Raw genomic sequence first — 16,946 nt, 5'->3', positions numbered from 1 at the left:
GGCAGTCAGCGAGGAGCTGCTGTCTCTGCAGCCACCCCTTGCTAACACCTGCAGCTGCAGCATCCCATTTAACTGCTGCCTTGGCCCGCCAGAGTAGCTGAGATGTTTGACAGCGTCAATACAAGCTGCATTGGCTCATGCGCTGGCCTGTTCATCATGACAATTATTAGAGTTATGTTCGCCTTTCATTAATAAAGAAACACGTGCCTTCCCCGGCCCTTCTGCATCAAGGGAAGGCAGCGGCACTCGCACACCTACACACAGAGGTGTGTGCGGCACTTTCCTTGTTGTTTATTGTTTTTTGGGTTTTTTAGGAATCACACTGCGAATGTGTTGCTGTCTCAGCTGTCACTGCTTGTCACATTACATTAACGATTGCTGCTTTCAGAAGCCAGTTCAGGTTGTTTAATCATCGCTTCCCTCCAAGCTGTCCATCACAGGGTGGTTGCCAGGCAACAGCATCAACAGACAGAGCCGTGGGTGGCTGGTGAGGAGGAGGAGGAGGAGGATGGAGCACACCAGGGTTTGCAGGGAAGAAGAAAAACTCACGTTCCCACGGGAGAGGGAGGCACTGATAGGCTGCCGAGTCTATCTGATGGGATCCCAGCCTGCAGCATGATGAAAATAACAGGGATTTCAGTGATTGCAGAACCCAGTGTTTTGGTGGAAGAAGAGAAGATGGCAGGACCCTGGCCAATGGCACAGTAATGCAGAGCTGGATTTCTCGCTCCAGCTCCCATAGGTGTCCATGGTCCAGCTCCCTCCACCACGGGTGGGATGGCAGGGCCCTGCTGTTCTGCCCGGCTCACAACCACAGGCACAGCCTGCGGTTAGAGACAGCTGGAATCAACTACATTTATTCCTTTAACAACTTTAAAATGAGTTGTTTGGGAATGGATGAGAAGTTTCTGAAGAAAAAAGAAAGACCAAGTGTCAACTTATAAAAGTTGAAAATAAAATGAAAGGCAACACTGAACTTGGAGCTTTTCATCCAAAAGATGAGCTGGAGAATGTTTAGGTTTGGTTTGTTTCATTTTGTTTTCCAGGAGTTACACAATTAAACAGTCATTTGTCATTTAAACAAACAGATGCAGATCTGCATCAAAGCATCTTTGGGTTACAATGGCCTAAATAGTTACTACTAAACTTCAGTAGCTCTTCTGTAGAGATGCTAGGCCACTGGACCCAGGCTAAGTCCAGATCTCTACAGCCCAGATCTATATTCTTCATATCTCTAGCTCCGGCTCTGTCCCCCTTAAAGTATTTAGGGGAGTGTGGAAACACTCACACAAATGAAGCGGAGGAGGTGTAGTGCAGTCCCTTCCCATGGTGCGATCCTCAACCAGAATACCATCTCAGGGAATAATTATCCTCAAAACTCCTCTAACCACTGACATTTCACCACAGACCTATACATTTTGGTATTAAGTTTAATGCATCTGCTGTTTTGCTGGTGTATCTTTTATTTACCTGTTTATCCTCTCCTATAAGAAAAAAATCTATTAAGTTTCATGTAATCGAAGTAGAGATCTAACTGTGATTTGCAGATAACCATTCCCAAAATTTTATTTTGTTTCCAATAATGATCAATTTAAAGCTTTTATCTTTCATCTATAGAAAAGTATTTTTTTCTTGGAAACCTGAACTAAAACTCAACAGAAAGTGAATTAATTTTCCATATCATATTCTTTGGCATACAGAGCTTGATTTTCACCATAAGTATGATTTTTAACCCACAAAAATATATTTACACTTATACATAGGTAAATTCTTCAAAAAATAAGGGCCTCGAATATTCATTTGAATATTCAGTGGAATTCACTTCTCCTAGGTCTGTTCAGAGAATATTCAGTGAACAGTACTGGCAACATTCTTGGCCAAGGCAGGGAACATTAAGCTGTTTCTAAAGGTTTATACTGACCCAGTCACATACAAAAAAAGGGAGGATATGACCTCTTTCATCTACTAAAAATATACCTTGGATTTAAAATAAAAATCTTCTGTGCAAAGTCTATTCCAGATTATTAAATGGGGTCCATTCCCTCATTACTGAGGAATTTCCCACTGAATTCTGAATCAGGAACTTTATGATTACTTCACCCAAAAAAAAGTGCACCTGAGAAAATCACATATTGAGCAGGGACAATTTATGAAGAGAAAAACAAGCTTACATTTGTTATATAAAATATTTCCCTTGAATTATTTTCTCAACCTTAAATGTAGCGGGGGAGGTGAGAATGAGTGAGGAAGAGAAACATTTGGGGAAAGACACGGGTTGTCTCTGTTGGGTTATCTAAATAGCCTGAGATTTTCTAAAGCACCTTTCACTTCCCCTGAAGACCTGCATGAAAATGATCTGCAAGAGCTCAAGGCACTGCTGTCCTTAAATAATCACCAGCAAAGGTGACATAAAACCTAATACAAATAGGGTGTGAGCACTGACACTGAGTTGGGACCCGTGTTGTAAGGGATCAAGAGCTTCCTATGTGTAGCTGAACACTCTCCACCCAAAAAACCCCAGCCCTTCCATGTCTTGGGAACACGTTTGCCTTGAAATGCCAACTGCACATCATCCACTTCCATCTCCTCTCCTTCATCGCTTGATTTAACATATTTGTGCAAAGCACGGAAGACTCTGCAAATGGGCTCTTAGGTTCCAAGGGGCAGCAAGAAACGATACACAGGGCACGGGGGACATATTCCTGGTGGCAGTCTGAAAACTGTCTTGATGAATGAATTTCAGACACCCTTTCTAAACACCAGCCATATCTTTATGTATGACTGCACTCCAGTTTTCTTGCCAGCCCAGACAGTCCAAAAGTATCTTCCCTACCTTGCTGCTTCTGCATTAGGGAATGCAATACTATGCGGAAAAAAAAAGCTGTTTGTTTTTTTTTTAATGAGGGCAACCTCTCTGGGCGTGAAGGTGGGTGGCATTTGCTGTTATCATGTAATTTTCTGCTTTATGTACGCTTTGTGGTCTGCTCATCCTGCCCTGAGGTTCCTCAGCCACACTTCCCAGAGGCACAGCATGGGTCAATCCCTTCATCCTGCCTGAGCCACTCACTAGAGGTGGGCTTTGTCTCGTCTGGGCTACCTCTGAGCATTCTCTCCAGGAAAAGAGAAATCACAAGGCCTGTGACTCCGTTCACTTTCCTGCCCCTGCAGAAGCAGTTCTGCCCCTAACCACAGCACAGGGGGAGTGCACTGGAGGCCCTGCCCCAACATGGGCTGCTCATGGCAGGGATACTTGGCATTGACATCCCTCCTTCGTAGCAGAAATAGGTCCCATTTCTCACCTTCTTCCCCCTCACCACCTAAATCTCCATCTCTTTTCTCAGCCTTCTCCTCCTCACCTGCCCCATATCAGGGGCACCTCAGCACAGCCTGCCATGAGCATGTCCCTGGCATGGCAGCACGCGGGGCAGAAGTTCAGACATAGCTTTGAGTCCTGGTATGCTATCGTGGGAGAACATCACTCCCCTGTTTAGGGACATGATGTGAGGTTAAATTAAGTTCTTGGAGACCTTCTAAAATAAAGGAATTACATTTTAGGACATATCCTAAAATATCCTGTTCCTTCTCAAAGTACTTTCCTTTTATGTTCCCCGAGGAGACAAAGTGTGGTACCAAGTAAAAGTGTTATTGTGTTACCAGCACTGAGAATTAGGGATTAAGGGCTCTCATGTTAACTGTTGTTTGATTTAAGAGACAGCCAAAAAAATTGCAAGTGGCACAAAAATCATTTTACTGCATCAACTTTTATATGCATTTAAAATTCCAAAATAATTAGTCTATCACCCAATGCTGCCATTTGAATTGGAATCAAGGCCCATTTTCATTTAACATAGAAATGTCAATTACAGCTGCGGGAGTCATTGATTTTTTGGTTTGCTGGCCAGATATAAAAAAAATGAGAGAAAAGAAGTGCCTTGTGTCAGTCTGATTTTTTTTCTCCTCCTATGAAATGAAAACCTGAATGTAGCTTTGGTTCTGGATGAACAGGATCCAGTACACACAGCTTTTGTGATAATATCGGTTGCCCAAATATAGGCAAATATAGTTTGAGATGCTCTACTATTCCCAAGCCTGGGTGTCAGGTAGGACGCAGGACCTGTAGGATGCCCTTGCCCTGTTGTCCTGGTTTTGGCTGGGATGATAGAGTTAATTTTCTTCCTAGTAGCTGGTATAGTGCTGTGGTTTGGATTTAGTATGAGAATAATATTGATAACACGCTGATGTTTTCGTTGTTGCTAAGTAGTGCTTATAGTCAAGGACTTTTCAGCTTCTCGTGCCCTGCCAGCGAGAAGCTGGGAGGGAGCACAACCAGGACAGCTGACCCAAACTGGCCAAAGGGCTATTCCGTACCATATGGCATCATGCTCAGTATAGAAACCGGGGGGAGTTGGCTGGGGGCAGCGATCGCTGCTTGGGGATGGGCTGGGCGTCAGTCAGTGGGTGGTGAGCAATTGCATTGTGCATCACTTGTTTTGTATATTCTTTTATCATTATTACTATTTTCTTTTCCTTTACTGTCCTATTAAACTGTCTTTCTCTCAACCCACGGCGGGTTTTGGTTGGTTTTTGTTTTTTTTTTTCAATTCTCTCCCCCATCCCACCGGGGCCGGGCGGGGAGGGGAGGGTGAGCAAGCATCTGTGGTGCTTAATTGCCAACTGGGGTTAAACCACGACACTGTGAAGCAGCAGCTAGAGGTAATACCATCTCAAATGTCACTAGATGCCTCTGCGTGGGACACTGAATCAAAGTTTTTGTGTCACTGGATCATTTTTAAATATAGAATAAAAGAATTGGAAATCCATTCAAAAAATGCTGCCTTGAAACAAAAAATGAAAAAAATGTTACATTTAAACTTTCAAGATTTTGGCTTGTTCAGGGCTGTTTTTCAGGAGCCTCGGGATCAAAAGGAAATCAGTGCAAACCTACGAAATGCTCTGGCCAAGCTACAACAGCATTTTCTAGGGGAAGAGGTCTTTGATGGGGCAGTTTCACTCGCCTTGTTGGAACTCTGCACAACATGAGAGTTGTATTCAGTCTGGCATAGTAAGAAAGGCCCAGAGGATGCAAGATTGTCCAAAGCTAATGCTGTATCACAACAGGATGGGTCAGAATGGTCTCTAACCTCTCCAGAATGAGCTGAGGACTTCTGACCTCCTTGCTTCCCCCTCTGGACAGACCTCATCATTATTGCCAGGTCAGAGAAATACAAAAGTCTTACTTGAAGTCAGGAGGAAAGGGAGAAAACCCTTTTCTATTATAAAGTACAGTATTAAGAAGATTGAAAACTATAACCCTATTGCTTTATACAGTTTATAGCCTCTCGATATTGCGTGAATGCCAGTTGCAACTGTCAGACCTCTTCCATTATTCTCCTTAATCTCCCCTCGTGATAGGATTTGCATATCCCACCTGTCAGTCCGGGTGGAAGCTCCTCACCATCTCCCAAACACTTTCACAGAGACCACATTCACACAACAACAAGCCTTTCTTCTAGTCCTTACGGATTCTCTTTCACCCATCGCTTTCTCTCAGTGCACAGCTATTCTTATTAACAATTTCATATGTATCCTATTTCATATTCTGTATATGAAAAGCCTGTGTTTTAGCCAGTCAAGAAGTATATCTAGAGATGGATTACAACACAGAGAAAGAAATACTACGGCTGCTGACTCATTTTTGCCAAATCACACACACACACAAAAATCCAAAAAACTCAAAACTTTCTGGTTAAAGAAATAAAGTCCTACTTGAAGTTATGGGAAATTTTCCCGTGTTTTCTCTCACTGAAGGCTTGTTTTTAAAGTAGGTTTCATATCTAGAATGGATGTAAAGTATTTTGTGATCTACACAGTAGCAAATCTGGTTCAGAAGACCAAAATTTGAAACTGGAGACTTTTAACAATACTTTGACTTGACTTTTTCTTGTTTAAATCCCAGTTTTTGTTTCCTCACTTTTTATTCAGCCCTTCTAAATATATTCTCATTAGCTCTAGCAAGAGATTAGCCTGAAACAGTCTCAGCACCTGGTGCATAATACTATTGACACTATTATATATTGTGGTAATATGTAAGCAATACATACTACGTCTCACTGAAGCATTTTAATGCAGGCATCCTCCTCAGATGAATCTTTTTTGGGACCCGTTTCCTGCACCCTAGGAACCAATCTAAATGCAAAGTGACTGACAGTGGGGTCATTCCTCACCGTGGGTCTCACTGCATAGCTGGCTCTGGGCTCCAAAGATATATTTATTTCCTTAAAACTCCTCCTTTATAATAATGCAATTGCCATGGGAGGAACGGAGCAATGGGCTATCACAGTGCCATACAATGTAATGCCAGTAACTCATGGGATGATGTTGGCAGATTCTTCATCCACCCCTGGTAGTTTTACACCGGAGCCACAGCTCTGCCAGCAAGGGAAGGACAGAGGGTACCAACTACAGCCTGTTGTATGAATACAGTATCTGAGCAAAGAAGTCTCAGAGTGAGAAGATGTGAAAAGTGACATTTTGATTGTGATCCTCCATTCTGGTCTGAACAGAAGAACACTGGCCATTTAAGATACTTTTGCCATGCCTCTACTGTCTCGCTTGTAAAAGGGAATACAGTTGTTATCATCTGCATGGAATTGCGTTCATCAAAAGCAAAAATCTGATTCAAATTCAAGCTCTCGGGACCCTGACTCCCAGAAATTCACAGTTCACTTTCCACAATCTGTCTTACAAGCGGATACAGAAAGAACAGTGCTTGCTTGATTTAGCAAACCAGAGGCTGAAAGGGAATATGATCACTGCCTGTAAAATAATTCCAGGGGGCTTAAGTGCCAGGGAGGGAAAATAACTTTAATTAAAGACACATGCACAAATTAAAAAAAAAAAAATAATCTAGATTGCCCAATGGCAACATTAGAACAGAAATTGGACAGAAGTTTCCAACTACCAGAAGAATAAAGCTTGGAACATCTATCCAGAAAGGACGAAGGCAATAGGAGGGTGAGTTGAAAGAAACCCAACTGTTTTCAAGATGCAGTTTGATCAGTTTATGGCTGTAGGATGCAATACCTGCTGCAGCCCTGTACCTTTCTTTAAGTTCCTAATTTATAAAATAGGTTTGAACACTTCAGCTGAAAATCCAACAACAGGTTATTCACAATTACTTTGCCCAGGAGGAAATACAGTGCATTGGAAATATATAGGTACATTTTTATTCTGCCTTACCTGTGCTCAGTTTGTCCTGTCAATAACATCAAGTAAAAACTTGCAAGTAATACCTAATGTAGAGTCTCATCTTGCCTAAAAGCTCTCCCATAAGAGACCTAACTCTTCCCCTGTTGTCTAGTGTAATCAACCTGACAACAGCAATGATGACCTTGCAGGCTTCATCCTGCACTGGACCCATCAGTTGTATTGATTTTTTACTGTGGAAGGAATATAAAACCTGTCTGGCCATGGTTGTTTTGCATCTGGTCCAGACTCCATCTCCATCAGTCTGTTGAGGATCTTCTGTTGTGGAGGACCTAGGAGAAGCTCAGCTTTGTCTTTCCAGCCATGTAAATCACAGAAGTTTGAACCAGCTGTTTAAAGGTACCGTGGCCATGTAAAAGCCAATCCCCAGGTGTACAGCAAGGTGCATGCCCAAATTCCTTGCCAAACACTTTGAGATCTACACCAACATCCAGCCCAGTAGAGCACTCTGTCCAGAGCAAGGCAAAAGTGAACTGCCTCATTAAGTGAACGGAGAACCCATTCGCTTTCCTTCACAGCACCACATTATAGCACAAGCTATAGCATCAAGGCTCTTGCTCAGACTCCCATACCTTCTGACCTCCTCCAATTTTTTTGCTGTTTCTCCAGGGTACTTTCAAAGGAACAAGTAAGGCGCTAATCTCACTCCAAGCCAGCCTAGGACAGAAGCAGTCTTGGTTTCTTGTAAGCTCCGAGAACCATTCGTATCCCAAAAGCTCATAACAGATGTCTGCTAGAGATTTGCTTCTCTCCATTAAAACCAAGTCTCTCTTTTAGCTCCACACACAAGTCTCTGCTAGCCGTTTTCTCCTAGTCTATAGCAGAGCACTAAGGGTGCTATGGGGACTCCACATCTACAGTGTTTGGATACATCACATCAGGAAGCATGTTTGATATCCCTGCGAGCTAGGAAACCTGCCAACTTCCACACCGATGATGAAATTTCTCAGTGGTGCAAAAAGGCAGGAGATCTCACTTGTGTGTCTTGTAGCAAAGATTTGAGGAAGATTTTATCTCATAGGATCTTTTACTCCAGTTTCTACAGAGGCCAGCGGAAAGGCTCTCAGGATATAGCAATGCAAGCAAATTAAGCAATACCAGGACACATTCACAGACCCGATAGCCTATGCTCTTATTATCCTGTCAAAATGGTTCCAGGCAGGGTGCTGGCATGGGCCAGTTAACACCTTCCTCGATCATTCCCAGACAGTCTGGGACTTAGTACAAGCCAAAGACCATTTCCAGCACCCAATTTAGCTGCAGCCACTCTTCTGTTTTGCAGACTGAAAGAGCTCAAGACTGTGGAGATGCCAGATGGCCTTGTGTGGCCTTGCTCACCTCCACTGGAGTCAGAGAAAGCCTGAGGCCCACCTGTATTTTAATACAACACTGGATACACCCCCAGTTTCATCCTCAACAGTCATCTGACAGTCCAGACTCTGTACACCTATGGTCTCCTCTGGGGAGCTCCCGCTGACTCCACTGGTGAAAAAGCCAAGGTAGGTAGGATGGATTAGTGGACGTGGAAAGCATGTCCCTACAGATGTGAGCTGGGCACAGCCCAAGTGTCCAGCTATGGGTATTGTGCGGGAGAATAAGTTGTCCAGGGAGTGCCTAAAGTCATTGATGGGCCAAAATAATCCCTGGTGTAAGACAATTTATGTCGGTGGAGTTATACCTGGATCACTTGAACTACTATTTAGTATTCTTATTGTACCCGTGGCTGAGCATACAGCAAGTTCATCCTCAGAGCAGAATGCCATCAGTTAGATGGTGCACACGCTCAACATGAAATTACAGCCAAGCCTGAAAGAAGCTGCAAACACCGAGAACAATCCCTTACAGAAATCAGGAATCCTTTCAGGGGTCCCTTCTCCTCCATCGGAAGCATTGTAATTGTATCCAAACCACTATCAAAATAAGGATATAGGGAACCACACTGAAGCTGGCAGAATAAGGTACATTGCAAAAGACAGTGCTTTAATTTTCCAGCTTTTCCACCTAAAGGGATCTCAAATGTTTTGAGCTTTGTTTCGGATTTTTCCTGTACTCACACAGATACTGTAAACTATGATCATCTTCATAGTGCCCCTGTGCCCGGGTGAAAGGCAAAAGCTGTTTAACAGCAGCATTTACAGAGCACATTAGACTGAAAATGTGAAGAGGTGTGTTGCATCCCCCTGCCACAGCAGGGAAACGCAGGCAGGAAGGCAGCACCTACCGCTGCTGGAGTGCAGCCAGGGCACTGGGGTTACACAGCATCCCTCACAAGCAGCACCATGGCATCCTCTGCGACCCCCATGCAAGCAGAACTACATACATTGTAGCCTAAAGGAAGCATTTCACCCCAACCCCCTCCCACTCCCAGCTCCTTCACAGAGGAGTGCCCAAAAGCTCCACAGAGAGACAAGGGTCAGTGCCACTTTGGGCTACCTACTGAACACACTCCATTGCTTCAGCTGAGCCCGGACAAGCCTGTCAGGCATCCAAGTCCTGCTGGGGCTCAGCTTCATTTAGTGTTGTGAAGGGGATGCAATCACAGCACAAGACAGCACAGCACTGCCAGAGTCCCCAGCAGCAAGGTGGGAGCATAATCTCCCTGTATGCAATGCAACCCACAGCTCTTTGGGAAGGACAGCAGCAAATTATTTCCCCACAGCTCCCTGAAAACATTTGTACACCAAGACACTCAGAAAGTAATCAGTCTTTAGCATTAGTAGTCCCTGCTACCACAGTGGGCAGAAACATATACACATGTCTATGTATACCTAAGCACATGTATGATAAAACACATATATAACAACAATATGTGTCTTGATAAATGTACAGATGAAACATAATTGCAGTGATAGACCAGGAAAACTTGATGCCCGCTGGATGACTTTTTATATCAGAAGCTTTTCCTTAGCAAATGGGTCACTTTAAACCAGTGTCAGCCTCAATTCAATTTGTATGAACGGACCTGAGTTCCTACAAGGCAGCTTCTGTTAGCACAACTACATAAGAGAGAGGCTAGCTGAGTTGTGAAGAAAGGGGAAAGTCCTTCAAAACGGAGATGACAAGTATTCCTCTGTCAATTAATTGATTTAAAAGCTCCGGATGAGACCATAAAACCATGTCCCAATTAACTAGGGCTGAACCCCACAGTGAGGTGCTTATGACATCCGCTGTAATTCTAAATTGGGTGGCTGTGATATACCTCAATACAATTTATACCAAAAGGAATTCGTAATGATTAGACCATTATTTCAAAATGTTAACCAGGCTCCTAGTACTAAAAGCTGAAAGGGAGGCCAAGGATTTCTGTGAAGCAGCCAGAAACCTTCTGGCACTACAGCTGCAAACACCTTAGAGGACAAGAGCCCGAGTCCCCCTTTCTCCTGGGAAGTTGTATGGGCAACAACCATGTCGTGCCCGCATCCCTTTCTCTCTTATTAGCATTCTGCTTGCTGTCTCTAAGAGGCAAAGTGATAGAAGCTGGAGCATTCAGGCAGACAGATCCCTGCACTTCTGCTAGTCCACAAGCTGAGTTAACGGCAGGCAGAAAGCAAGCCAGGCAACTCACTCTGCCTTCCCCAGGCCTCAGCCCTCTGGCTCCCGGTTGCCTCTGCAGCGGAGGCTGGAGGGATGCAGGGCTCAAGTTAACTTGGTAACTTTGATGCCATGACTATTGCTCCAGCCTGGAAACCAATCTCCTACTTTTCTGGCTGGTTTTGTTCTGCTTGGCTCATGTTGGAGCCGTTCTGCTGCTATTCATGAGAAAGGTCCAGGTTAAGGAGTAGAGAAAAGAACTGGCTCATTTTAACACCTTGGTAACAGGAGGCAAAAAGCAGCTTTATCCCCTGCACAGAGGCACCTCGGAGATGAAGTCCTGAAGCCCTCCAGCATCTCCCCATCAGCAAGGCCTGGGGGTGAGCCCGGGGGCGCCCAAGGCTGGGAGAAGGAGCAGCACCAGAGAGGCTTTCCCGGGCCTTGCTTGCAGCTGAGCCTCCCAGGCTCCCGGCGGGGGTTACCCTGGAGGGAGGGCAGGGTGCAAGGACGGCTCCCCCCCCAGACCGACCTTTCCCCTCCCCGCCGCGGGCGGTGGCAGTGATTTATCCCTCTCTGCCTCCAGAGCGACGGAGAAGGGGGCTGGAGGGGGCTGTGCTCTGGTTTATCCCTCTCTGCCTCTAGGGTGAAGGAGAAGGGGGTTGAAGGGGGCTGTGCTCAGCGGGCGGGCGGCGGAAAGTTTTTTTGCTCCCGAAGAATGGCCCTTTTGAAGCACTTCTGCCCCACTGCACACTGCTAAGTGAAGCCAATCCCTGGCGCCCGGAGGCGCAAAATCCCCCTCGAAGAAGAAAAACCCAGACCCCACCCCCCCAATCCCACCCCACCCCCCAAAAAAAAGGATGGGGAAAAAAAAAAAAAGAAAACGAGGACAAAAGCGCCCATCCGCCCGCACCCCGCCGGCCCCCCGCGGCGGCGGTACTCACGCTGCTGTTGTGCCCCGACCAGTGCACCATGGCTTGGTTGTGCGCCGAGTCGCCGGCGAGGGCGAAGGTGGTGCTGCCCAGCCGCAGCTCCTCCAGCCCGAAGCGGGCGGCGCCGGCGTCCCCCGGCTCCAGCCCCGCGGCGCCCCGCGGGCTCCGGCCCCGCCGCCGCCGCCGCCGGCCCGAGCCCGGCCGGCCGCCCGCCGGGGGGGACCCCTGGCCCCGGGGAGGATGGTCCTCGGCAGGAGCCGCCGCCGCTCGGGGCCGGCTCTCCCCGGCCACTTTCTCGGGCTGCCTCGTCAATCGCCGGGTCTCCCGGCCGGTGAATTCCGTCCCCGCGGGAGCAGGGGCGAGGGGCGCTTGCAGCCCGGCATCCTCCGCCTCCATCCCGGCCCCTCGCCCTCTCTCACCTCCCTTCTCCCCGGGGAACCTCCTCTGCTCCTTTTCTCCTCTGTCGGTCCTCAAATGCATTAATAATCCCTGCTGCGGATGTTGCTGCTGCGGCTTCACCTGGGAATGGCAGGATCTGCAAGTTATTTCTGCACCGGTAAAGCCAAAAGTGAAGAGGAAAAGCCATGTCCAGTACAGGAGAGCAACGTGCCAGGCTGGGTACCAGCCAGCAACTTTTTCCATCGCTGCTGACTGCTGATGAGTGCGAGGGAGAAAGAGCAGGAAAGAGAGAGCAGGAGCGAGAGAGCAGGGTGCTGCCGATTTACCCGCCGCGGGGTAAACACAGCGAGAACTCCATAAAGTTTCAGACTCCGCTGTATTAGATGCAGCCGGGGGGTAGAGGAGATTGCTTTCTTTCCCCCTCTTTTTTTTTTTCCTTGTTTTCTTTTTCTTCTTTTGCACTTTTTCCTTTTTTCTCTTTTTTTTTTCTCTTTTCTTTTTTTTTTTTTTTCCCCAAGACTGGCGTTGCTGATCAGGCTTTTGATGGAAGGCAAAGCCACAACCACACGGGGGAGGAGCTGAATTGAAATCAGAGAGAGAGGGGGAGAGAGAGGAGCAAATCCTTGCCGGTGATTTCTCCCGGCTGCCTCTGTGGAAGTCACAGCTCGCTCCTCTCCCGCTCGCTCTCTCTCTGCTCCCTCTCACTTCGCCGCTCCTGCATCGCGCTCCTTCCGCAGCCGCCCCGCCAGGACGCCCCGCGTGGGTTTCGTGAGTGCTTGGATACTCACTCCCCCTGCTCTCTCACACACCCCCCACACACACGCGCACTCCAAGAAGGACTTACCCCAACTTTTAAACTCACACACCATCTCATCCCTTCCTCCCCTCCGCTTCCCCATCAGCTCAAACCCCTAAACCCCTGCTCCCCAACATACTAAAACATGAACTGGAAGCACATGTGCAAACTGAAGGAGCAATACATACATAAAAGCATACATACATCTGTGTATGGTCTTTCCAGAGGAAATATTTTAATTCGATTAATTAAGTGGCCTTAAATGTCTGAGCAGGCTCTGAAATGTCCCTTTCTTTCTCTCCCCCTGTGACTGATGTAAATGCACTGGAGTTGCTGGGAATAGGCACCTGTGCTTCATTTCACAGAGGGAAAGTCGCATTTCTACCCCTCCGTTCCCTCCTCCGCCTTCGCTTCACTGTACCATCATTTACAGTAGCTGCCGATGTTTAGATAAATCACTCAGGCATGGCAGAGATGTAGTCACATAAATGCTGATGGAGACAGGGACAAGCTTTTGGAAATGAAATGACAGCAGTTGTTGGCGGGAGAGGGGGAGAGAGAGATTCCCCACCACTGGTTTATCAGCAGAAAAAAAGCCCTTTCTGCTCTAGCCGCCCCACATTTTCAGGACCAGCAATTTCTCACCCAGGAGCTGTGCTCCTCTCCCAGTAGGTCTCTTCTCCACAGAGTGGTGGCCTCTCTCACTAGATCCCTTCCCCACTAGTGGTGGCCAGAAGAGATCACCAAACCCTGACTGCAGAGGTTGGTCTCTGCCAGCCGTGGGAGACGCTGGTCCCTTACTGCAGGCAGCATCGTTGGTGACTGCCCACGGAGCAGGACAGGGGTCTAAACTTTAACAGGCACTTGCAAATGTCCACGGGCTTTAAAACTGGAGGAATTAAAGGCTCTTCCACTGGAATTTTATTCCATGCTCATCTGCCTGCTCTCACTCCCATTTGATTTCCAGGAGAGTTTATTTTTTAATTAATGATTTTAATGTTTCCTTACTGACATGGAAGACTTTCTTGTATTTTTTGGCAGGGCATTTCAGAAAGAGATTTGCAGATTTGTTCCACATTCTTCTAGAGATTTCACTAAATGCTCACTGGTGACACGTCTTGGGATATTAGCACAAGACCACAGGCGAAGGGAGACTCACGGTAATTGAGGCTGGGCATAACTTCATGCTGCTTACAACAATGATGGATTGTCTGCAATGTAACCACCAGACCTCAGCTAAATCTACTGTAAACCAATTAACTGCATACCTGTTTCCATATCTCCCAGCTAAATGGTTACTATTAGTTACAGCCTGTCGGTAATAATAATTAACAGTTTGCACTTAAACAACTCCTTTCCTTTACTAAGCCCAAAGCTCTTCACAAAGGCCAGTGACTTTTACTCTTGTTGTATAAATGAGGGAAACTGAGTCACAGTGTGATCAGCAAAGCAGCAAGGATTGGAGATGGAGTTACCTTATTATCAGCCCAATCCTATCTTCTATACAATAGATTGACCAGATGGATCTGTCCCAAAGGATGCACTGAAGAGTGACACCTTCCTAGGACAAGTCTCTTAAAGAGGCTTTAATCTAAAGGGATGAAATCCAAAGGGATAAGTGGGTGAGACAGGAAAACAACTTGGAAGAAGGAAATTAATAAGAGGTCAGAGGAAATTTCTCCTGGGATTGTAATAGAGATTTGCATGCCAAGGAGTGGCTAAGGCTAATGAGAGAAAAAAATCTAGCTGTCTCATTTGGGCAGATGATTGTCTCTGGATTGTGCTGAGTGACCAGTGAGTGATATGGATATGCCTGGTAAAGCACACCTTATACACTGTGAGTATACTATACCTGCAGGGCTCTTCAGCAAATGTACACAAGTCAGTCATGGAGATAAAGTAGCGGATCGACCTGAGGACCACAGTCACTTTTTCCAGCATTTCCCTTGTTGTCGATGGATATGAGAGACACATACAGTACAAGGCTTTCCCTGATCCCTATTTCCAGGAATCATCAGTTTAGGAGATTCCAGCAGCAGAAATTGCACCTGATCACTTATGTTTAATAAGTATGGATGGACCTGTCTTCCCTAAATTTGTCTAATCCTTATTTATACTCTTGGTGTCTGAGGCATGCTGTGTTAGTCAATTTTACAATCTGATTATGTGTGCTTTTGAATACTCGTGGTCTGCACTTATCTGAGAGAGCCATTTTAAATCGCCACAGTCTAATCTTGTTGCCAGCCATCTTTCTGCCACAGATGATGTGATGATTGAGCCATCAGACATAAGAAGCCACAGTCTTTGGCACAAAAAAATAATCCCCTGTCTTTTGATGTAAGCAATAGCTTTCTGAGTTGGGAACTCCAGTAAGCCCTTATGCTGTCATTGGGGAGGGCTGAATTCATATACTCAGCCAAAAAGAAGCACTGGTGTGTAGTGACCAGACTCCACAGCCGTGCTCACGAGAAAGGAAAGGCTGCATTCGTGGGTATCCTGACCTGAGGTTACACCTGAGCCGACATTTTGGTAGCACACACTACACCACATGTCCAGCTCCAACCCCTGATGAAAATGTGTTTTCCAACAGAGCTGCTACGCTGCCTGATCAGGAGAGTGCTCTTCTGTTTCACACAGCCAGGGAAAGGGAGGGAGGGGAGAGGAGCAAGTCCTGGGGGCTGTGGAACAGGACACAACTGTTGATACTGTAAAACATGATGCTATGAGAGCAAATGAAAAATGCAGGTCTCAGCTGGCTTCTTCAGCCTCTGCTTTACCAGGATAAGCAGTGGCAGGGTGGCAGGGGGTGTTCCTCTTCGCCAGGGAGGAACTACTGCCAAGGCAGAGATCTGCACAGACGTGAGAGGGTTTAAGGAGGTTCACTTTTGGGGTGAGGAAGCACAAGCAGGAATCTAGTGAAGGGAGTAGATACCAGTTCTAGGTAGCTGATGCAGTGGGGCAAGCATCTTCCTAAGGATTTATGTAGCCTTGAGAAGACAAGCAGGAACAGAAGGAAATGCGTCTGAGTACACAAATCTTCACTTGGGATTGGGCAGGTTCAGAGACAGGTGGAAATATGGGCTTGGTCAAGGACATAAATCCTTACGACAATGATTGCAATAATCTACCATCTGCAGGAATCCTTTCCTCCAGAGTGTTTCACACTCGCAATAAGAGACTATTTGTGAAAATGTGGTCCCGAGATGCCTCCTGGCTCCACAGGATTCCTGTCTTCCGAAACATGCTAGACGATGGAGCCTGCACGACGGAAGCACCTCAGGGACTATGCCGACATTGCCCGCACTTCGATGGAGTAGAAAGGGAGAAAGAGGAATGAAAGAAGGTGGAGAGAAAGAAACAAAACTGGGTGGGCTTAACCAGCTGACTTTTCAATATAGGGCAGGGGCATAACATAGCCTGGTCTGTCTTGCACTCGAATGCCTTTTAGGCTAAGCAGTAAAATCTCTCTCTAGTAAATATTTGTATAATCAGGATTTTGTGAATCTACACTCATTTTGAATCATCAGTTTTCTCTGTAAAGACTGTGTAATGAAGAGAGCCCAAGAAGAACACTGCTCCATTGATTCCTATCAGGCCACGGTGAGTGATGAATACTGTAGTTCGACATTACACATAATTCCTCCAAAAAGAATCTCTGTTTGAAAAAAAAAATTACAAATCAGGATACAACAGGGTTTGTTGCAGTTTCTCTTAGGAAAAAAAAGATGGCTCTCAACCATAAATATAACAAAGAGATCTTTTTTTCTTAATAGGTTCTGGATGCTTCATTCTTTAAATAAAAGAGGGACTAATTATATCTACCAAAACAACTATTTCCAAGTGCCTCTTCTTTCACTGAACAAATGGAAATTATTTACCTATGTGACTTGTTTTGTAGCAATATTTATATAGTTGTTACAAAGGTATTATCAGAACTAAATCTTAGGACCTCACATAGGGGCAATGCATTTGGCACACAAAAATTATTTGAAAAAATCTGGAACTGAAATAAAATCTGTATCTTC

At 45.9% G+C, this 16,946-nt stretch overlaps 1 protein-coding gene across 2 annotated transcripts in view; it reads right to left on the bottom strand.

Annotated features, from left to right (window-relative positions):
• SORCS1 (sortilin related VPS10 domain containing receptor 1) overlaps positions 1-12,863 on the bottom strand; it is a 308,182-nt gene extending 295,319 nt beyond the window's left edge. For both annotated transcript variants that reach the window (XM_075504592.1, XM_075504593.1), the window contains exon 1: positions 11,739-12,863. In XM_075504592.1, coding sequence (XP_075360707.1) covers positions 11,739-12,368 — 630 coding nt within the window. In that variant the 5' untranslated portion in view covers positions 12,369-12,863. The remainder of the gene's footprint in view (positions 1-11,738) is intronic.
• Between the last annotated feature and the right edge of the window lie 4,083 nt (positions 12,864-16,946).

The sequence above is a fragment of the Mycteria americana genome, chromosome 6, assembly GCF_035582795.1.
Source record: "Mycteria americana isolate JAX WOST 10 ecotype Jacksonville Zoo and Gardens chromosome 6, USCA_MyAme_1.0, whole genome shotgun sequence".
Taxonomy (NCBI): Eukaryota; Metazoa; Chordata; class Aves; order Ciconiiformes; family Ciconiidae; genus Mycteria; species Mycteria americana.
The sequence above is the reverse complement of the archived record's forward strand: the minus strand, read 5'-3'. Positions and strand labels throughout refer to the sequence as shown.